The sequence below is a fragment of the Grampus griseus genome, assembly GCF_964374135.1.
Source record: "Grampus griseus genome assembly, chromosome: 9".
NCBI lineage: Eukaryota > Metazoa > Chordata > Mammalia > Artiodactyla > Delphinidae > Grampus > Grampus griseus.
In genome coordinates, this window is record NC_139003.1 from 18,202,003 (window position 1) to 18,225,532 (window position 23,530).

A 23,530-nucleotide genomic window follows, 5' to 3' on the forward strand; every position below is an offset into this window, starting at 1 on the left:
AAAATTAGACCTTTTTTTTAAATTCCCAAATTCCAGGACTTCAACTCTGGTCGTCTGACTCGTCTATGGCTGTGTCCACCACAGCATAAGGAGAGAGGAGAATGTTTGTGTTCATGCTCTGCACTTGTGAAGGGCTGGGTGCTAACTGGACACCAGCACCAAGTGTTCTCATGTTTTCAAAACTAGTAAAGGGATCAACAGATTTGTCTGATCCCCTTGAAATACCTAACACACTGGGATCATGATGGGCCAGGTTGAGGGTTTGCAGTCTGTGACCTCAGAAAAAAGTTCTGGGTCTTTGGCAGGGGAAGAGGGGCACACATGGAACTCATCTGACCATGGCCTCAGATCCAACCAGATCTAACAAGCCCTTTCTTTAAGAGCACCACTCTCAAGCTCATGCCTAAGGCTTAGATAAAAACCCACTTTTGTGTGGGACCAAATGGAAGAGCCAACTAACAAAGGCCACGAGAACTATAATGTTTCACTTATAAAGAAAGGAGGGCTCAACAAAAATAGAAATGTTTCCAATAAATAAAGTTGACATTCCACTTTAATGACTACTCAAGCCATTCACACAGCAGACTAATTACTTCCAAATATTTAAAATACTTAGACTGGTTAATAATCAGTCAATGAGACTTAAGCGACTGGCTTTTTAAAATAGCAAATGAGGAAAAACCACAATGAAGCCATTACTCATTACTCAGTTTTGGCATAAGCCACATTCTTTGTCCTAAGAGAGTTAAGCAAGCAGAACTCCTAAGGCTAGAAAAATGCATCTGCATTGGATTAAACCAACCTGAATCGATACTATATTATGTAATATCGTATTACAAATTCATTAACTGGAACATCATTTGAAAGTTAAAACGCATGGCCAGATATCACATCCTCTGATAATGGCTTAGATTGTTTGATACAGCATCCAAGAACGTTCTGAAGGGAAACAGCTAATCCTGCATCGACCCATCTCTATCACTGCCCCTTCTCCAACCCCCAACCATTGTCTTTAATTCTTGAATCTTCATGTAGGAGCGTCTGGGAGTTAACTGCTATCCATTTAAATGATTGGGATATTTTAAATAAGAAATAATGAAAATTTGGTGGTAAGTCAAAGGAGTAGCTCAAAGCCAAAATAGGAAGAAATTCAAACAACTTCATTTTCTGCATACAGGACTAACTTCAGAAAGTCAAATCTGTACCTTTGACGACTCCCCTGAGTCACTGTAGCAGGAACAGGAACCACAGACAGTAATTAAGATCACTGCACATATATACAGCACTCCCACTCGCCTTCTGTTAGAAGTGGCTGAGCAAATGCTCACTTCTCCCACCGGGATTATAAGGGACCATGTTTTATACATCCTTGTGTCACCCATGCTCTCAAAACAGTGCCTTATATGCTGCAAGACTTTAGTAAATGTTTGTTCTACTGTAAGGAATTCTATCATGTGTTGCTGCTAGGATCCAGAAATGATTTAGCTTTATGATCCAATATCACAACTATATGTATTATATGAATCTACTTCTTACAAATAAAGGCTATTAGGAATAAAATGTTAACTAGAAACACTAATGCCTAAAGCCTATATGTGAAAGCACTCTGAGGACTTTCTCGGAGGTACAGTACCAGCTAAGTTTCAGAAGGAAATCAAAAGGGAGATGTATGCTCCTCAAAAGTAAGGACTTTGTATGTCCAATTCTAGGTGCTGTATCCCTGTACCAAGAATAGTACAGTACCTGATTTAATGGACCCTTGGCACATAGCTGAAATGAATGAATCTGAACTCTCTGAGCTTTCAAATTAAATCTAGTCCTTTACTGTTGAAGCTTTGGTTAAAGACTGTGTTTCCTTTATTACCTTATTAAGAAAAAAAGTCAAATTAAATTTGTCTTCTATATATTTTCTTTGGTGTTCTCCAAACTGTGTGCTCAAAATCTTTGAATATCAGGAAACAGGAGGAAAGATGTTCAGGGAGACATCTGTTACAGGACAAGAGGAAACCCCAATTCCATAATGCTTATTTTTGAGGATGACAGAGAGAGAGGAAAACAGCTCCGATCAAATCATTCAGCTGTGAGGTTCCACCCATGCCCCGCTTCCCTTTCCCAATTGAGTTAGTCACAATCCAAACCCCACTGATAGGTGATCTGTGATAAGAGTACTGTATTCTTCTATTGCCAAAATAAGAGCTGACAGAAGAGATTCTGAATTTCATATATGGCTTACCTATTTTTAATTATAATTCTTTTAGATTTGAATGGTATCCATGTACAACTTAAAGATTGGCTGGGGAACAACTGGAAATGGGTTATTTGAATCATGTAACATGATGACAGTATAACGGCCTCTAATTTAGAATAAGGTAGAGAGAAGAATCCATTCTACATCTAATTTTATAGTTAAGTGGCCTACAACTTTTAAAAATGAAGGTTTCTATAAATCAATTATACTTATAATAAGAGAAAGCTTAGCCACACCACTAGATAAGCATTTGCTTCACAGAAGACAGGCCTGACTGCTACTTCTGAAAATATCCCACTACAGAATACCAAAGGTGACTGACTGGTCAGTCCCCATCCCCACAGCAAGTCCCAGCTGACCTCTCCTCGAGTCTCTAATTTCACCTTGTCACTTCTTTGCCTTGTTACATGTGCAGCTACACACAGTTCTTCAGGGGTCAAGTCTGTCTTGCATGCCACTCTTACTCCAAACTTGAAACTGCCTAGTCCTTTCTTTTTTTTTTGCAGTATGCGGGCCTCTCACTGTTGTGGCCTCTCCCATTGCGGAGCACAGGCTCCAGACGCGCAGGCTCAGGGGCCATGGCTCACGGGCCCAGCCTCTCCGCGGCATGTGGGATCCTCCTGGACCGGGGCACAAACCCGTGTCCCCTGCATTGGCAGGTGGACTCTCAACCACTGCGCCACCAGGGAAGCCCTGCCTAGTCCTTTCTTGAACCCAGACTAAACAATCCACTTCTGCTGGCAAGATGCAGACTACATCCAGTGCTTCAGTTCAGTACCTGGCTTCTCCTTCAATGTGGGCCGGCAGGAAACAAATACGAAGTGACTACGCCAACCGCAGAGAAAGAAACACACACCTGTCTGGAGTGCTAAGGAACAGGGTGTTGTTAGACACTACGCCTGGGTTAGGAGTGTTCGTGGTGGTGCTTGGCAAGAGGTGGGCCCTGCTGTAATCCGGACTTGTTAGGCAATTGTTTATGCTGCCACAAATCAGTAAAGCAGTCCCTTAAGCAGGAATTTTCTCACTATATAATATTTCTTATGTCTGTTTTAAGTCTTCTTTATTCTGAAGGGATTAAGAACTACTATCAAGTTAAAAGTAAAGCATTCCATGAGACTACACCAAACTAAAAAGCTTTGGCACAGACAAGGAAGCTATCAACAAACCAAAAGGCAGCATTCTGGATAGGAGAACATATTTGCAAATGATATATCCGATAAGGGGTTCATATCCAAAATATACAAGGAACTAATATACCTCAACATCAAAAAACCAAACAACCTGATTAAAAAACGTGCAGAGGACCTGAATAGACATTTTCCAAAGAGGAAATACAGATGGCCAACAGACACATAAAAAAGATGCTCAACAGTACTAATCATCAGGGAAATGCAAATTAAAACCACAGTGATATATCACCCCACACCTGTCAGAATGGCTATCATCAAAAAGACAACAAATAACAACTGTTGGCAAGAATGTGCAGAAAAGGGAACCCTGTGCAATGCTGGTAGGATTGTAAATTGGTGTAGCCATTATAGAAAGCAGTATGGAGGTTCTTCAAAAAATTAAAAATAGAACTACCATATTATCTAGCAATTTCACTTCTGGATATTTATCCAAAGAAAACAAAAACACTAATTCAAAAAGATACATGTAATTCCCTGGTGGTCCACTGGTTAGGACTCTGCACTTTCACTGTCAAGGGCCCGGGTTCGGTCCCTGGTCAGGGAACTAAGGTCCCACAAGCCATATGGTTGCGGCCAAGAAAAGAAAAATTTTTTTCAAAAAGATACACACACACCGCTGTTCACTGTAGCATTATTTATAATAGCCAAGATATGGAAGCAACCTAAGTGTTCATTGATGAATGGATAAAGAAGATGTGGTGCATATATACAATATTACTCAGCCATTAAAAAAAAGAAAGCTTGCCATTTGTGACAACATGGATGGATCTAGAGGGCATTATGCTAAGTGAAATCAGAGAAAGGCAAATACCGTACGATCTCACTTATATGTGGAATCTAAAAAACAAAACAAACAAAATAAAATGCAAACAGTCAACAATTGCTCAAATGAAATTTAAAAAGCATGACTTAGCTACATTAAATAGCAGAGTAAAACAAAGTATTGAACAAAGTCAAAATATTGAACCATAGCTTTCCAGTGAGTTCAGAGACTTGTTCTAGTTCCTACAAGAAACAAGATACATATGCAAAATGCCTAGAACTGCATTTAGCACACAGTGCGCACTCAAAAAAGGGCCACCTGGTATAGCTATACTAGGAAGTGTCATTCACAGACCACAATGTTAAGGTAAAAGCAATAATAATGTAAGACTCAATTAGTTGCATGAAACTACCTTTTTATGGTTTACTTGCCAAAGATACTCTTGACTCAGCTTCTCACAACGTACTATTCCGAACAGAATAGATCAACAGAAGGGCTACTTTTTAGAAAAAATTTAAAACAAAACAGCCCAGGCGGTAATTGTGTGTGGAGACTCAGTGAACTGGGTTTAGGCGGAGTTCATGACTCCAAATACTTATCGTGATCATGGCTAAGCCATCTGAGGTCTGTCTGGGTTTCATTTTCCTTCAACAGCATCTGTCTTCTTTCCCACAAATGGAAGAAGTGTCAGGCAGGACTTGACTGACTATAGGGTAAAATCATAGCACCAAATATTTGAGAAACAAAATAACATCTAAGGAACTAACAACACTCTCCACTGCTGAGGTACATACAATCTAGAGTAAATTAGTAACACTAGTATACTCTTAGTCAAAGATCTTAAGGCACTTGGAGACTTCAGGGTAGACCAATTTCTTAATTAGCTATGTGACTGGGTCATCATTCTTCCTTCAAAGTTACAATAAAGTATTTTTATGATAGGACAGTATGCTGTCATTGATTCTATCAGTTACCACACTCCTCCCTAGCAGAAGGTAAGATGCTTGAAGTCTATCAAGCATTTTAAGGACAATATGGGGAAAAATTCCCACTTCCTTGAAAGATCCTGTTTATATGGGAGAATCTTACATAAACATACCTAGAAAACATGACTAGGAATCAGATCAGTCTACAACGACATGCATTTTTACTTTTGTAATCAATGCAAAGAATTTAGCAACTTTCATATTTATAGGGAATATGCAATCTGGTCACACCCATTTCAAAGATTCATTCTTAATACAGATGAAAGCTAACTTTCTTATAACGTGACCATATAATTCTCCAAGCTGGGCACTTTTGAAAGTGAAAGGAGATGCTGTTAATAATTGCAACGGATAACAGGTATTAACCAGAAAATAGGGGGGTGTGTAGTCATATAAATTCACTATAAAAATAAATTGACAATTAAAATGTTACATTTTATGACATTTTTTAACACCATAAACACATACACACAAATAAATTAGCCAGTAATCTTTCCTATAAAACAAAAATCTATATTTTCCCCTTAAAGTAAGGGAGATTCACTTAATATTTGGAGTCTTGGAAAGTCAGTATCCAAATTCAATAGGATGTTTTCTTTTAGGTTAAGAATTTGTCAAGTACCACAGGAAGCCTTCATACATGAACTCTTGAAAGTTAGACATGCGAGCAGAAGCAAGAAGAACTAAAATCCTGCAGCCTGTGGAACAAAAACCACATTCACAGAGAGATAAACAAGATGAAAAGGCAGAGGGCTATATTCCAGATGAAGGAACAATATAAAACCCCAGAGAAACAACTAAATGAAATGGAGATAGGCAATCTTCCAGAAAAAGAATTCAGAATAACGATAGTGAAGATGATCCAGGACCTTGGAAAAAGAATGGAGGCAAAGATCGAGAAGATGCAAGGAATGTTTAACAAAGATCTAGAAGAATTAAAGAACAAACAGAGATGAACAATACAATAACTGAAATGAAAAAACACTAGAAGGAATCAATAGTAGAATAACTGAGGCAGAAGAATGGATAAGTGACCTGGAAGACAGAACAGTGGAATTCACTGCTGCGGAACAGACTAAAGAAAAAAGAATGAAAAGAAATGAAGACAGCCTAAGAGACCTCTGGGACAACATTAAATGCAACAACATTCGCATTATAGGGGTCCCAGAAGGAGAAGAGAGAGAGAAAGGACCCAAGAAAATATTTGAAGAGATTATACTAGAAAAATTCCCTAACATGGGAAAGGAAATAGCAACCTAAGTCGAGGAAGCACAGCGAGTCCCATACAGGATAAACCCAAGGAGAAACACGCCGAGACACATAGTAATCGAATTGGCAAAAATTAAAGACAAAGAAAAATTACTGAAAGCAGCAAGGGAAAAACAACAAATAACATACAAGGGAACTCCCATAAGGTTAACAGCTGATTTCTCAGCAGAAACTCTACAAGCCAGAAGGGAGTGGCATGATACACTTAAAGTGATGAAAGGGACGAACCTACAACCAAGATTATTCTACCAGCAAGGATCTCATTCAGATTCGATGGAGAAATCAAAAGCTTTACAGACAAGCAAAGCTAAGAGAATTCGGCACCACCAAACCAGCTCTACAACAAATGCTAAAGGAACTTCTCTAAGTGGGAAACACAAGAGAAGAAAAGGACCTACAAAAACAAACCCAAAACAATTAAGAAAATGGTCATAGGAACATACATATCGATGATTACCTTAAATATGAATGGATTAAATCCTCCAACCAAAAGACACAGGCTTGCTGAATGGATGCAAAAACAAGACCCATATATATGCTGTCTACAAGAGACCCACTTCAGACCTAGGGACACACACAGACTGAAAGTGAGGGAATGGAAAAAAATATTCCATGCAAAAGGAAATCAAAAGAAAGCTGGAGGGCTTCCCTGGTGGCGTAGTGGTTGAGAGTCCGCCTGCCGATGCAGGGGACACGGCTTCGTGCCCCGGTCCGGGAAGATCCCACATGCCGCGGAGCGGCTGGGCCTATGAGCCATGGCCGCTGAGCCTGCGCGTCCAGAGCCTGTGCTCCGCAACGGGAGAAGCCAGAACAGTGAGAGGCCCGCGTACTGCAAAAAAGCAAAACAACAACAACAACAACAACAAGAACAACAACAACAAAAAGAAAGCTGGAGTAGCAATACTCATATCAGATAAAATAGATTTTAAAATAAAGAATGTTACAAGAGACAAGGAAGGACACTACATAATGATCAAGGGATCAATCCAAGAAGATATAACAATTATAAATATATATGCACCCAACATAGGTGCACCTCAATACATAAGGCAACTGCTAACAGCTGTAAAAGAGGAAATTGACAGTAACACAATAATAGTGGGGGACTTTAACACCTCACTTACACCAAGGGACAGATCATCCAAAATGAAAATAAATAAGGAAACAGAAGCTTTAAATGACACAATAGACCAGATATATTTAACTGATATTTATAGGACATTCCATCCAAAAACAGCAGATTACACTTTCTTCTCAAGTGTGCACGGAACATTCTCCAGGATAGATCACATCTTGGGTCACAAATCAAGCCTCAGTAAATTTAAGAAAATTGAAATCATATCAAGCATCTTTTCTGACCACAATGCTATGAGATTAGAAATCAATTACAGGGAAAAAAACGTAAAATACACAAACACATGGAGGCTAAACAATACATTACTAAGTAACCAAGAGATCACTGAAATCAAAGAGGAAATCAAAAAATACCTAGAGACAAATGACAATGAAAACACGACGATCCAAAACCTATGGGATGTAGCAAAAGCAGTTCTAAGAAGGAAGTTTACAGCTATACAAGCCTACCTCAAGAAACAAGAAATATCTCAAATAAATGTACGACCGGACACTAGAAAACTCTTAGAGGAAAATATAGGAAGAACACTCTTTGACATAAATCACAGCAAGATCTTTTTTGATCCACCTCCTAGAGTAACGGAAATAAAAACAAAAATAAACAAATGGGACCTAATGAAACTTAAAAGCTTTTGTACAGCAAAGGAAACCATAAACAAGACGAAAAGACAACCCTCAGAATGGGAGAATATATTTGCAAATGAATCATCGGACTAAGGATTAATCTCCAAAATATATAAACAGCTCATGCAGCTCAATATTAAAAAAACAAACAACCCAATCCAAAAATGGTCAGAAGACCTAAATAGACATTTCTCCAAAGAAGACATACAGATGGCCAAGAAGCACATGAAAAGCTGCTCAACATCACTAAGTATTAGAGAAATGCAAATCAAAACTACAATGAGGTATCATCTCACACCAGTTAGAATGGGCATCATCAGAAAATCTACAAACAACAAATGCTGGAGAGGGTGTGGAGAAAAGGGAACCCTCTTGCACTGTTGGTGGGAATGTAAATTGATACAGCCACTATGGAGAACAGTATGGCAGTTCCTTAAAGAACTAAAGATAGAATTACCATATGACCCAGCAATCCACCTACTGGGCTTATACCCAGAGAAAACCATAATTCAAAAAGACACATTCACCCCAATGTTCATTGCAGCACTGTTTACAATAGCCAAGTCATGGAAGCAACTTAAATGCCCATCGACAGACAAATGGATAAAGAGGATGTGGTACATATATACAATGGAATATTACTCAGCCATAAAAAGGAACGAAACTGGGTCATTTGTAGAGACGTGGATGGATCTAGAAAGTGTCATACAGAGTGAAGTAAGTCAGAAAGAGAAAAACAAATATCGTATATTAACGCATATAGGTGGAACCCAGAAAAATGGTACAGATGAACCGGTTTGCAGGGCAGAAATAGAGACACAGATGTAGAGAACAAATGTATGGACACCAAGGGGGGAAAGCGGTGGTGGTGGTGGTGGTGGTGGTAGTCAGCTGAATTGGGAGATTGGGATTGACATGTATACACTAATGTGTATACAATTGATGACTAATAAGAAAAATAAATAAATAAAAAATAAACATTAAAAAAAGTTAGACATGCAAGAAAAGAGGACAGATGCTAGTATTCTTATTCCAGTGAGCATATACATCTACAATAAATTTTAAAAGGGCTGAAATCTCACTAAATTAACAGAAATGATGGGAGAAATAACATACACTATTTCTTCTGATCTTTGGGAAAGTGACTTATGCTTAATTCTTAGAGCTGTGACATAGAATAGTTGGATCTAATTTTTCAGTACACACTGCAAGAGAATTCTATTAGTGGAGATTGGCCTTTAGAGGACCCCTAAAACAAAAGATGACAACTAATGTATGATGTGATCCTAAAATCTAGTCCAGTCTATTTCAGGCACATGCAGTAATTCTTCCATGTGAGGCATGGAAGTTAGTACAGGGAATCTTAGCAACATCAAAGAATTTGATGAATCTTAACAACAGTACCACCAGGGGGTACTATAGGCCAAAAGGGAACAAAGTTGTTCTCCTCCCCAGGATGGCTGAGCTGAGACTACAAACTACTCTTATGTCTTCCTATGGACAAACCGCAATCCTCACTCCACTTCATTTGCTTCCCCAGCTATTCGCTTGTGCCTAGTGGTATATTCTGACTTTTCTGCCAGTTTTTTTCCCTGAATGTCTGCCATCCTCCCTGGCCACCAGCCCTACCATTTCTATTCCCTGTCTCCCTCCCATTCACCTCCCTTCTCCTCTCCTTCAGGCATCTGCCAGCCTCACACCCTTCTCTACACATACTTCCTACTCTTGGTACAATTTACCTCTTCCAGCATAAACACCACTGCTTTAAATCAATTATCCCCTAAGTAAAAACATTTTCTAGGGGCTTCCGTGGTGGCGCAGTGGTTGAGAGTCCACCTGCCAATGCAGGGGACACGGGTTCGTGCCCTTGTCCGGGAGGATCCCACATGCCACGGAGTGGCTGGGCCCGTGAGCCATGGCCACTGAGCCTGCACGTCCAGAGCCTGTGCTCCACAATGGGAGAGGCCACAACAGTGAGAGGCCCGCGTACCGCGTAGCCTATTTATAGTGATAGGGATAGGAGTTATAATTTAAGGTCACTTCTATTTCATTAATCTCTGAAAGTTAATTTAGTTCTGTACATCCAAATTAAAAAAAAAAAAAGACCTTCAGAAGAAAAGTTAAATGAAGCCTGAGGATAAATGCTTGCTTATTTCTCAGTAATCCCTGTAAACACATTTCTGGTCAAAGCTGTGTTTTAATTCTTTTCTTTATTCTATACTCCACATCCATGCATATCTCCTTTGTTATCTGCCACTTCCACGTATTTGCCCTAAACTATTGCTTTCTAGGCCAATGTCAAATCCTTTCATCTTTAAATCTCATTGGTTAAATTGTTTTGCAGCTTTAATGAGATAATTCACATACCATACAATTCACCCACTTAACGTATACAATGGCTTTTAGCATGTTCAGAGTTGTACAACCATCGCCACAGTCAACTTTAGAACATTTTCGCCACCCCAGTAAGAAACCCTGCACATATTAGCAGTCACTCTTCAATCCACCCTCTTCCCCTCCACACCAGTCCTAGGAAACAAATCATCTATTTTCTGTCTATATAGATTTGCCTATTCTGGAGATTTTATACAAATATAATCCTACAATACGTGATCCTTTGTGACTGGCTTCTTTCTTTCTTTCTTTCTTTTTTTTAAACAGGTCAGACTTTTCTTTTCTTTTTTTAATAAATTAATTTACTTATTTATTTATTTTTGGCTGCGTTGCGTCCTCTTTGCTGTGCACAGGGCTTCCTCTAGTCGCGGCGAGCGGGGGCTACTCTTTGTTACGGTGTGCGGGCTTCTCATTGTGGTGGTTTCTCTTGTTATGGAGCACGGGCTCTGGGCATGCGGGCTTCAACAGTTGTGGCTCACGGGCTCAGTAGTTGTGGCTCGCGGGCTCTAGAGCACAGGCTCAGCAGTTGTGGCACACGGGCTTAGGTGCTCCACAGCATGTGGGATCTTCCTGGACCAGGGATCGAACCTGTGTCCCCTGCACTGGCAGGCAGATTCTTAACCACTGTGCCACCAGTGAAGTCCTGGCTTCTTTCATGTAATCATGATTTCAAGATTCATCCATGTTATAGCACGTGTCAGTACTTCATTTTTTTTTAATGCAGAATAATATTTAATTGTATGGACATACTGCATTTAACTTATCTAATCACTTGTTGATGGGCATTTGGGTTGCTTCCACACTGTGGCTGTGGCTGTTATGAGTAATACTGCTTTGAAGGTTTGTGTACAAGTTTTTGTGTGGACATATGTTTTCACTTCTCTTAGGTATTGTTATGAGTTGAACTGCATTCCCCCCAAAAAGATATGCTGAAGTTAACCTCCAGTACCCCAGAACGTGACCTTTCTTGGAACCAGGTCTTTAGAGAGGTAATCAAGTTAAAATGAGGTCCTTGAGGTAGGCCCTAGTCCAATATTATTGGTGTCCTTATAAATAGGAAAATTTGGACAAGAAGAAGAGACACACAGGGAGAACACCAAGTGAAGATGGAGGGTTGCACTGATGCATCTACAAACCAAGAAACGTTACAGATTTCTGGACTTCCCTCGCAGTCCAGTGGTTAAGCACGGTCCAGTGGTTCTACTGCAGGGGGCACAGGTTCAATCACCAGTCAGGGAATTAAGATCCCACATGCTGCACAGCGTGGCCATAAAAAAAAAAAAAAAAAAAAAAGATTTCTAGCAAACACCAGAAACTACAAGAGGCAAGAAAGGATTCTCTCCTAGTGTCATTAGAGAGAGCAGGACCCTGCCAATACTTTGATTTAGGACTTCCAGCTCCCAGAACTGTGAGACAATTATCTGTTTTTCTAAGCCACCCAGTTTTGGGTACTTTGTTACAGTAGCACTAGGAAATGAATACAGGTATGTACCTAGGAGTGGACCTGCTGGATCATATGGTACCTCTATGTGTCACTGTCAAGGAACTGCCAGATTGTTTTCCCAAGCAGCTATACCATTTGATTGTTTTTCAATAAACTATTAATGGTTTCAAAACCTCCCTCAAATATAGACAGTCAGCTTTTCTATGTGTTACCTTGCCCTCGACAGGTAGTTTTCCCTGCATCCCTACAATGGTGGCAGTCTTCTTCACCACCATTTGTTAAACCTTCCTATTTCTTTCAAAAATAACAGTAACAAGTGGTTAAGTTACCAACACACTAATGGAAGGGGGTATCTAGAATACGCTATGGTCAGGGCTGCAGAATAATCTTAGTGCTCTAAACCTGAAGATGGGTAAATGGTACTAACCAGCAGGAAACTGTCTTTAAAAGGAGGATTTCCTAGCTGAGATGGGGAAGAAAAGAGGATCCTGAAGGAGATGATGGCCTTTTCTTAAGGGAAGGGAATCTGGCCACAAAGAGATCTAAGTCCCATCTCTGGAAAAAAGGAATTGGCATGGAGACAGAGAATACATCTTCTGGCAGAAACTTTGAAATTCTGAATTTCAGTTTGTTGTTGTCCTAAGAGGAGCTTCAACTCTTCTTCAAACAATAAAGTACTATAATAAATCCAGTAATGATGAAGTTATATATAGATATTTAATCAAATACATGACTATTCTGAACAAGGAAGAATAATACCATTTATATAGTTGAGTAAATAAGATATATACCCATACACAAACAGATCAAGTGCCATGTCTGGCCAATGATGTTTTAAATAGCCGATAAAGCCTGTAGATTTTAGATCTCTGCACAATGAATGGAGGTCAGGTATATGAGTAATGACTTGGCTCTTGGCCATGTTATAAAAACTAGGGGGAAAAAAACACATGCTAAAAGGTTTACATTAAAATCTTATAAAGATCAGTTCATTTTGTTAACAATAACCTATTTTCACTTATTTCATGTACAAGGTCAACTTTTTCATTTTTCACAGCCTCATATAGAAAAGTAAAGCAGAATGAAAAGGGAATGTTGGAGAAATGCATTCTAATGCCAGTGGGCTGACTGCTGACAGTGACGATAGACAGGAAAACACCAGACAGAGCAGATCACTCAAAACGCACAACCGTCCGGGATTATTTAGTGAAGGGAGAGAGGGGAGGGAGAAACCCCCTGAAGGTGTCACTGTGCAATCACTGGTGCCCAAAACTGGTGAGCTCAAGTCCTCAGAGGAGTTCATTTAGTTCATGTTACTTAAGAGGAAGGTAACAACACAGTACTTTCTAGAACATAACATCAAGGAGTTAAAATAAAATTAAGGCTACTAATTATCTCCAATAAGCCATCTTTTTATTTTCCTTCTCCTGAACTTTCTCCCAGTCGATGACTAAGCCTGGTCTGGAACAAAGAGAAGACTGGAACAAAACAATTATTCAGGAAACCTAGGTCTGAAAACACAGCAATGATTGTTTAAAGTTGGAAGAACGGGAGCAAAACTGAAGTCTATATGATTTTACTTAACTTGAAAGACTCAAAAGGAAAAAAACTTACCTTGCATACCATTTCTACAAAAATTTCTTCCCTCCCTAGCCTCCTCTTACCTTGTTACAACAAAAGCCACAGAATCTTTTAGATCAGTGGTTCTCAAGCACTTGGAGAAGCCCAAGCATCATTATCAGCACCACCTGAAAATTCCTTAGAAACGCAAATTACTGGGCCACACCCCAGGCCTACAGACTGAGAAACTCCAAGGGTGCGGCCAGAAACCAGTGGTGGTCCCAGCGCTCCCTCCCACCAGGTGATTCTGATGCTTGCTGACGTTAGAGAATCACTGCTTCAGATAACACGAATGTAAAAGGCCCAGGATTTTTGACTGATAGAACAAAAGGATCCTGAAAAGACTGAAAGGACAAAAGGTAATAGGGAAGGAAAGTCTATTACGTAAACTGTGCATTATTAGCTTAGAAACCAGTTCCTTTCTAGATTAAGGCCCAGTAGCAACCTTCAGTAAGTAGTAGCATAAAGATGGTACCTTCCAGATGTTTCAGGAGTGCCCGGCTGCTATTTCCATGAGCAGATATCAGAATGGTTTTACCACTTAATACTTCAGGAGCAATCCTTTCATTCCAATAAGGAAGGAGTCTCTCCAGAACATCCTTTAAGCTCTCGGATCGTGGCAGCTGATCCAAAGGAGTGTCGCACACTTTATATCTCCGGTCGTTGTAGATTTCGTGGTAGTAAGGATGGGACTCCTCTATGGGCGGTGGGGTCACACTGTAGCTCCTTCTCCACAGCCTCACTTGTTCCTCGCCGTGATTCAAAGCCATTTGCTCCCTGTTGAGACCGATCAAGGCTCCATAGTGACGCTCATTGAGACGCCAGGAGCTTTCCACGGGAACCCACTCCTGCCCCAGCTCTTCCAGGATCAGCCAGGCTGTGTGGATGGACCGGTTCAGGACGGATGTGAACACAAGATCAAACTCAAAGTTTAGCGCTTTGAGTTGCTTCCCACAGTTCCGAGCTTCTTCCATTCCTTCACTGTTAAGTTTCTGATCCACCCAGCTACAAAAACGGTTCTCTTTATTCCAAGCACCCTCTCCATGTCTTAACATAATCAGTTTGTACTTGGACATACTGATGGCTGAGCTTCTCTAGTGCTTTCCAATGGGCCAATGTTCAGTGACAGCAATACATCTAGAAAGAGAAGAAACAAAAAGTATAAGTTATATTCTTCATTCAACTAACTACCTGGGGGTGGAAGCACAACTTTTCAACAGCCAGTTTCTAAAACACACTGGAATGATTCCTTGAACAGTTCTGACATCAGACATCCGGCAACTCATACATACTGTGGCACATACAGGCAGAGTCTACAGATAATTACAGGGAACCTAGTTACTTGACAAATTTTCTGATGGCTGGGTAGTAAGTTAATTGTATGACATAAAACAACAGAACACTTCATTCTATTGGCATGCTACATTTCCACCAGATAAAAAGGCAGTTTCTGCTTACAGAAGACAGGATTTAATAGAATGAGTTTTAGGTGTCTAAAAGGATGACTCGTAGTTGGGAACTCCCAGGTCTGAGAAGCTGACTCGAGACTGAAGGCACCCTTCTCATTTTGTTTCCCCCTCTGGTGGAGAAATAATTTACCAGTCTCGTCTTATTATTGAAGTTATTAAACATGTTAATTCAATAAACCACCACATTCATCTGGTATGTAAATCATTGATTGGTGGCAACTAGCTCTTCAATGCCACAGGCTACATCACATACAAGAAAATCTAAGGTTCAACATTTAAACATTAAAATGATTTAAATCAACATTAACACCCAATATGGTACTCACCTAAATAATCTTTCACCTGCCTCAAGATAGAGTTTTTGGCAGGAATAAATTGGATGCAAAACAAGCTATCAAATTAAGCAGCTGAGAGATGCTGCCTGTAGAAACAGATTACCAGAAGCAGGTCTGTAGGAGTGAGAGGAAGCACACTGATAAGGAGGCCCCCCTCTCCTTCTCCCAACCCTTCAGCTGTCCTACACATGCCAGCCACATCTCAGCAGGCGAAGACTCTAGTAAAGAGGGACAGGCAACCCTAAAGTGTTTCTGAACTTCCTAAGTGAAGCTGCTGGCCCAAAGATCTGCTGGGCCCACTCTGTCCCCTGGAGAATCTTCGGGCTGGCTGCATCAGCCTGCCTCGCTCTCCTTGCAGTGGACAGATCTACACTGACAAACCCTGCTCAGTTTACTTGCCCAGCGCTTTCCACCTCCAGCCCAGCACTTTCCACACTGGAGAGTACAGATTATATGAACATCAGGGCCTGGGCTTCTGCCATTCTTGGCAACTTCCATTAACTGGAGATTTTCTGTCCCACTTAAACTGTGATTCACCCACAGTTATATAACAGTCAATGACAAAGTTAATTGGAATCTAGATCTAATTTCTTCCTTCCTTTAGTAATTCCTAGAGATTCTCAAGGGGGAAAAATGTCTTTAAAACAAAGCTTCCAATTTCAGTGGAGGGCCAACAGAGGACCCAAGGGAGGAAGCAGATTGAGGTGATTTCCAAGTGGCTGAAAGGCTACAATGGTTAGGTTTATGACTTCCCTTTCTCATCAGGTATCAATAAAATTTGATGCTTTATTTAGTGCATGTGAAGTGGGGAAGCATCAGGTCACTGGAAGAAGCTGGGCTAAGGACTCAGGTGAAGGTACCTTGCAGAGCTAAGACTTTCCAGAGGGAAAGCAATGTCTCTGTTCTCAGCCCAGATGGGCATCGGGTGGCAGAACAGAGAATGGGATGAAAGAACTGGGCAGTGTTTGTCTAGGGGATTACCAGTGCCCGGAAGAGGAATAATCATGAAACTAATGAAGCTCAAGTTTCAGGGCCCCTCACTTGAACAAACTCCTTCTAAGGCACTGGGAGAGACCAAATAATGAATTCACATCGTTGAGAGAGAGAGAGAGAGAGAGAGAGAGTGTGTGTGTGTGTGTTTAATCAGCAAGACACTTCTGTATTGCTTTTTTTTTTAAAGGGCCCACCCCAATCCACTAAGTACTAGAAGTTTCAGGCCCATCAAAAACTGGATCCATGCCCACGCAACATTTACTGTTTTGTTTTCGGTGGTGGTGAGAAGGGGGATGGAGAAAAGAGAAGTTATCAATTGTTCTCTACCTCAGCCCTTACTGTGTCTTGTCAAACAAGAAGCTCCTTAGGCTGATGAAGCTACTTTCCCTTCAAATGAAGAAGGTGTGATAGACAAATATTATAGGCAGAGGCACTTCTCCATCATCTTTTGATTAAAAACTATATGGAGGCAACAAAAAAAATGTAGCAATAATATCATGAACACTGAGGCAACTATCACCAAGCTCTGCAGTATTTTAATCTGCTCTATTTGCTTACTTAAAGAAATAAAACAATTTCTGTTTCTTCCCCTCAAAATATATATATTGGAGCAGAGAAATAGTGCTACAGCCACAAGGACTCTACAAATAAATACACACCTGCGCTTTACTCCGGTGGACAGACGGCGAATACAGGATAAGGTACCAAACTGGAGCATCTACCTCAGGTCAACAGAAAGTCCCTTCCCTCTCTCCTCCTTGCTATCAACTGATCTTTGCCATTTAATTAACTACTGAATATTCACAAAGGAGTTGCTGAGGTTTATAGTTTGCATTCTTTACAATTTAATCATTGTGGGAGCTGGTATGTCAAGTGTCAACAAACATAACACTGTAGTCAGTTTCATTTAAAGTTTCAGGCTGATCTGTGAGGAGCAGTGCTGCGGGGCTGCAAGGTGGTAGGAAAAGTGCTGAACTGCAGGGAACATGCGCTTCTCTGATGGAAGCAACTCGTGTGCATGGACAAAGCATTTGTATAATCTGGTCTCGCTGAGCTAAGGGTACCATTCTAGAACTTTTCTGGAAAACAAGGAGAAGCCAGGGCTGCTGAAAACAAAGACTGGAGAGAATGCAAGACTCAGACCAGACAGAACCTGTGGATTCTGTTTTGTTTTTAGGGTAAATGTCTTTTTTTTTAATGTGATCATTTCAGCTCTTAGAAGCTCAAATGAAAAATGAAGGGAGTAGCTGCTACTTAGCTCCAGCCCATTTCTCTGTGAGACTGAGGCACTGGGGTCCTCAATCTTCCAATTCTCAAAAGAACTGGAAATGTGAATTTTATGTGATATCTAATACAAATACTAGCAACTAATTTGAATACATTTAAAAAATGTGAGCTAAACAAGACATTTCTGAGGGTAGATTGAGTCTGCTAGTGTGTGACTGTGACTTAAAGAGAAACCTCCTCCAGGCCACAGGTGAATGAGGACCACCCCCCCCCCCAGCCCCACCTTCCTGCCCCCTGGAGCTGGTCAGACCCCAAGCCTCCAGGCTCTAACCCCAGCCTTCCTCTGTGGTTGTCCAGCACACTCTTTCAAAGGACAGACCCTCTAATCCCCACGTGTGCCAGGCTTCCTTGTCCCTGACCCTCTCTTCACCAAAACTTCGCCAGTGCCCTGCAGAGTCCCAGCTCTGTAATCAAACTCCTACTCAACTTTGGACTCTTCTGGAATGTTTCCTCTAGCTCTCAACTTTCACCAAGTTGAAAATGAACTGAACACCAAACTATTCCCAGGTGTCTGCTTCTCTCTTCAGCAGGGGTGTTCGTGCCTCGTATCCTGGGGCAGGGGCTGCTGACGAGCAGGGTCCCGCTCCCTCCCTCTCAATAGTACTTCCTGTCCAAATGCCTCCATCCCCACCATCTTTTGGGCAGGTGGGGGGAGCTTTGATTCTGAGCCTTGCAATATTCAGCTGTAGCTCTCTTGCCCTCATGTATTAGCTACAAACTTCCTGAAAACTGAGTACCCTATTTAAAACCCTCAGATTACTTCCTGTTGATCTTAGGACAAAGCTCAAAATCCTTAATGTGACCTGCAAGACTTTGGTTTTCTTTTATTTCCTTGAACATGCCATGTTCTTTCTGGCCTCGGGACCTCTGCACACACTGTCTCCTACACAGAACCCTCACCCAACACCCCCTCCCCTCCACCCCCACTTCAGTCCCTCCCTGCTTTGGGGGCCTGCTAGTTATCCTTTCGATCAGCTGTGTCCATTCAAAATGTAACGCAAGCCACATATAATTGGCTTTTTTAAATTTGTAATTTAAAATTTTCTAAAAGCCATACTAAGCAGCAAAAATAGGTGAAATTTTAATAATACATTTTATTTAACCCTTTGGGTTCAAAAGATTATCATTCTAACATATGATCTATATAAAATTCTCAATGAGGTATTTTACTTTCTTTTTTCTTAGTAAGTCTTTGAAACCTGATGTGTATTTTATACTTAAAGCACATCTCCATTTGGACTAACCACATTTCAAGGGCTCCATAGCCACACGTGACCAGTGGCTACTGTATTGACTGGTGCAGCTTTAGCGCTTAGCTTAAATGTTATTTCCTCTAGGCTAGTCGTCCTCAAACTTTAATGTGCATCAGAATCACCAAGAGGACTGGTTCAAACAGGCTGCTGGGCCCCACTTCCAGAGCCTGAATGAGTAGGTCTGGGGCAGGCCTGAGAATCTGTATTTCTAACAAGCTTCCAGGTGATGCTGAGGCGGCTGGTCTGAGCACAATGTTTTTAAAGCCTCTGCAGACTTCTCTGCCCTTCTTTCCCACCCACTGGGAAGTGGTGAGGTGCCTCCACAGCCCCCTGCTTTAGGACACTAGGTACCGTTGTGATGGGTCACTTGTGACAGATCACTTGTTCCACATCTGTGTGCCCTGTTAGACTGTAAGCCGCATCAGGGTTGGTCTGACTCACTGTCCCGTCTCTAGAACCCAGCATGACACCTGACACATACTAGGTACTTAGTAGGTGTGTTGACTGAATCAAAGGTAGGCAAAAAGAATTAGCTTGTGCCAATAAGGCTAAGGCCTGACATTTTTAGTGGTAACTACCAAACCAAAAATAGTCAGGCCCGAGACTTTAGGAAGCTTTAACTCAAGAATTCCAATGTATTTGATGGCAAAGGCAGCGCCAAGAATAATCATCCATTATATTTTTCTTTTGTTACAGTTTAGTATAACAACTAGACAACTAAACATGAAAGGCCATAATAATCTCCACAGAGAAAAGAGAGACACTGATTGACTTGTCCAAAAACACAGAGCCACTAAATGGAATTGGAACTGCGATCCAGGTCTGTGCCTCTGACACCCGCACTCTTTCTGCCTCACCACGGAAGATTTGTGAGTCTGGGTGTGAGCATCTAGGCTCACTAGGCTTCCCTTCACAGGAGAATCTCCAGTCACAGCTTGTCTCCCCAACCCAGGCAGACATTTCATGAAATGCACACAAACAAGGTGAGTATAAAGGAGGGCTCGGCGTATGACTGCCTGAAGAACCTCAAATCACAAGGTCAAGTCAGGCAATAGTCACCCCCAACTTATAATAAGGTGCCAGGCTAAGAATTAAAAACTATCCTTTCTAAAAATCAAGCTTTGTTTTTTTGTGTTGCTTTTGGTAAAGCTCACCACGCTGGAGTTGGTTCTTAAGGGTCCTCATTTATCCGTTGGCACGGGTTACTGGCACTTGAATTAAGCACTAATTTTAGTCAATGATTTACCTCATACCCCCAAAGGGCCACACGGGTCACTGAATTACCATACCCCAGGGTTCCTTCCTTTCTAAAGTATGGTGTGGCTCAAAGAGAAAAATTTAGTAAACAAACGTATCTTTTACATGACGCTGCATCTCATCTTCCTGCCGCTTCCTCTTGGCTGTTTTTCCCTTCCTCTGGCCATTACTTTTTTAGTCCTCTGACACCTAACTTATACCTTGCCCACTCTACTGAAATGCTCTCTCAAAAGACTGCTGATTGGTTACTTCTTACTAAGTGAAGACCATCTTCACTCAGGACTTACAGGGCTTTGACCCCTCTGAAGCTGACTATTTCTATCAAGGGAAGAAAAAATCTTCCAAGATTTTGGTGCTGCATTTCTCCCAGCTCTTCAATTGTTATGTCCCAGTGTTGAATCTATACTTTGTTTTTTTTTAATTTATTTATTTTTTATACAGCAGGTCTTTCTTTTTTCCAATAAATTTATTTATTTATTTTTGGCTGCATTGGGTCTTCGTTGCTGCACATGGGCTTTTCTCTAGTTGGGGCGAGCTGGGGCTACTCTTTGTTGTGGTGCGCAGGCTTCTCATTGCGATGGCTTCTCCTGTTGTGGAACACGGGCTCTAGGTGCACGGGCCTCAGTAGTTGTGGCTCACGGGCTCCAGGGCGCAGGCTCAGTAGTGGTGGTGCACAGGCCTAGGTTGCTCCGCGGCATGTGGGATCTTCCCAGACCAGGGCTCAAACCCATGTCTCCTGCATTGGCAGGTGGATTCCCAACCACTGCGCCATCAGGGAAGCCCCAGCAGGCTCTTATTAGTTGTCTATTTTATACATATTAGTGTATATATGTCAATCCCAATCTCCCAGTTCATCCCACCAACAACAACAACTACACCCCCGCCCTACCACTTTCCCCAGTTGGTGTCCATATGTTTGTTCTCTACATCTGTCTCTATTTCTGCCTTGCAAACCAGTTCATCTGTACCTTTTTCTAGATTCCACATATATGCGTTAATATACGATGTTTTTTTTTTCTCTTTCTTACTGAATCTGCATTTTCTACCCCTCAGCAACAGTACTATGACGATGAAGACAGCATATGACACCATAGCCGCTACCTTTCTCAGAGTGCTCACCATGTGCTTGGGACTATTTAAATCCTCAACCACCATTCTGCAGAGAAGTTACTATGATTACTCCTGTTTTACAGATGCAGAAACCTAAGAGGTGAGGTTAACTTGCCCAAGATGACAAAGACTGTAACTGGCAGAGCTGGATTTCAATCTCAGGCAGGCTGGACCCCAAAGCCTATACATATGCCTTGACCTGCTCTGCTCCACCGCCATATTGGCACCCAAGGCTCTGTCCTCAGCCCTTGGAAACCCAACTTTTCTCACTACTTAAATTACGTTAAAATGGATGATTTATACATTGACATTCCCAAATACTCATCAGTCTACCAAGTTTGGTCAATTAACTCATTCTTCAAACGTGTTACAAACTCCATTTGAACATGGCATAATGCTAGGCCTGTGAGGAATACAGAATCCAACATGAATGATGTCTCCAAGTGACTAATGGGGGAAAGGATATGTGTGTGTATCACTAAAGCAGAAATTAACCCACATCATGAGAAAGCAGTTCATGTATATGGGAGATGGAAAAGGAGAGTTTTTTTTTTTTTTTGCTTACGCGGGCCTCTCACTGTTGTGGCCTCTCCCGTTGCGGAGCACAGGCTCCGGACGCGCAGGCTCAGCTGCTCCACGGCATGTGGGATCTTCCTGGACCAGGGCACGAACCTGTGTCCCCTGCATCAGCAGGCAGACTTTCAACCACTGCGCCACCAGGGAAGCCCCAAGGAGAGATTTTTTACTTGAATAATGCTTCATGGACATGGCACTATTTAAGCTGAATTTGAAAAGATGTTTAAGATTCAGATTTATAGAAAAAAGAAAAAGAATTCCAGGATGTTTAAGATTCAGATTTATAGAAAAAAGAAAAGGAATTCCAGCCTAAGGGAACAGTGAGTAGAGGGCAAGGGAATAGGTGTTTATGGAGAAATGGTGAGCCATTCAAACTGGTTTGCCTAGAACAGTCTTGCTTTAGGCCTGTTTTCCCAACATACTTATTATAGGGCCCCTTTCACACTTGAAGGTCCCATCTGGAAAATTATATGAGCATCTTAAACTAAGTATAGGGTATAACAAGGAAGTAGGAGGAGACTAGTCTAGAAAGATAAGACTGAATAGTGGCCCCAAAAAGGGCCTTGTGCCAAAGAACGCAGGTTCTTCTGTAAGTATTGGGACATCGTTAAAGGGTTAATAATGTGTATTTTAGGAGGATCAGGCAGCACCTACAAGTAAGAGAGATGGGAAAACCAGGGATGTGAATACTTGTGAGGCTTTTGCAACCATTCTGGTAACATTTAATGAAGACCTGGACAAGCATAATGGCTCTTGAAAAGGGGTAAAGGCGATGATGTGAAAGACACTCCAGCTTAGCTCAGGTGGGGGCAACTTTCTCTGTAAAAGGCCAAAGTAAATTTTTTAGGCTTTGTGGGCTATGTGGTCTTGTTACAATTACTCAATTCTGCTGAAAGCAGCCATAAACAATGCATGTATGAATAAATAAGGCTGTGTTCCAATAAACATATTGGAACTTTTTTGTCTTTTACGTATGGACAAAGAAATTAGAATCTCATATAATTTTCATGCACATGAAATATTGTTATACTTTGATTTATTTCAACCATTAAAAACCATTCATAGTTTGTGGACTGTACAAAAACAGGTAGTGGGTCAGAAGGCCTTAGTTTGCCAAACCCTGGCCTAGCTGGGATTATTCAGATCTACTAATCACATCAGCATTTTGAACCTTTAAGTATCCTGTCATGGGATAATCCCAACATTATTAAATCACCTGCTTTCATTCTTAGCCAGAACTGCAAGTGCCTTGAATAATGGAATCCCATTCATAACTGTTTTTATCCCTCACAGAAGATAGTACTGAGCACATTTAAATCAGTCTGAGTAGTTTATTTTGCTTCATCGAATTTAATAATGGGTTCAAGATAGAAGAGGGAAAAAATTATTCATCTTGTTAACCAACTTCAAAAATATAATCTGTCATTTTGACATGCATTACTTTTATTAGACATCTTTATAAATGCTTCACACTTCAGGTGAATGTATACCTGCTCAGGAATGGGTGCTATGGAATTGCCTTGGCAAAAAAGAAACAAATAGGCGATTTGAAGAAAACACAATTTGCAGGTGACTCAT

At 41.1% G+C, this 23,530-nt stretch overlaps 1 protein-coding gene across 1 annotated transcript in view; it reads right to left on the minus strand.

Annotated features, from left to right (window-relative positions):
• The window catches only part of BPGM (bisphosphoglycerate mutase), a 32,010-nt gene that overhangs the window by 5,058 nt on the left and 3,422 nt on the right, over window positions 1-23,530 (minus strand). The window contains exon 2 of the mRNA XM_082661861.1: window positions 14,148-14,809. Within this exon, the coding sequence (XP_082517987.1) occupies window positions 14,148-14,748 (601 nt within the window). The 5' untranslated portion in view covers window positions 14,749-14,809. The remainder of the gene's footprint in view (window positions 1-14,147; window positions 14,810-23,530) is intronic.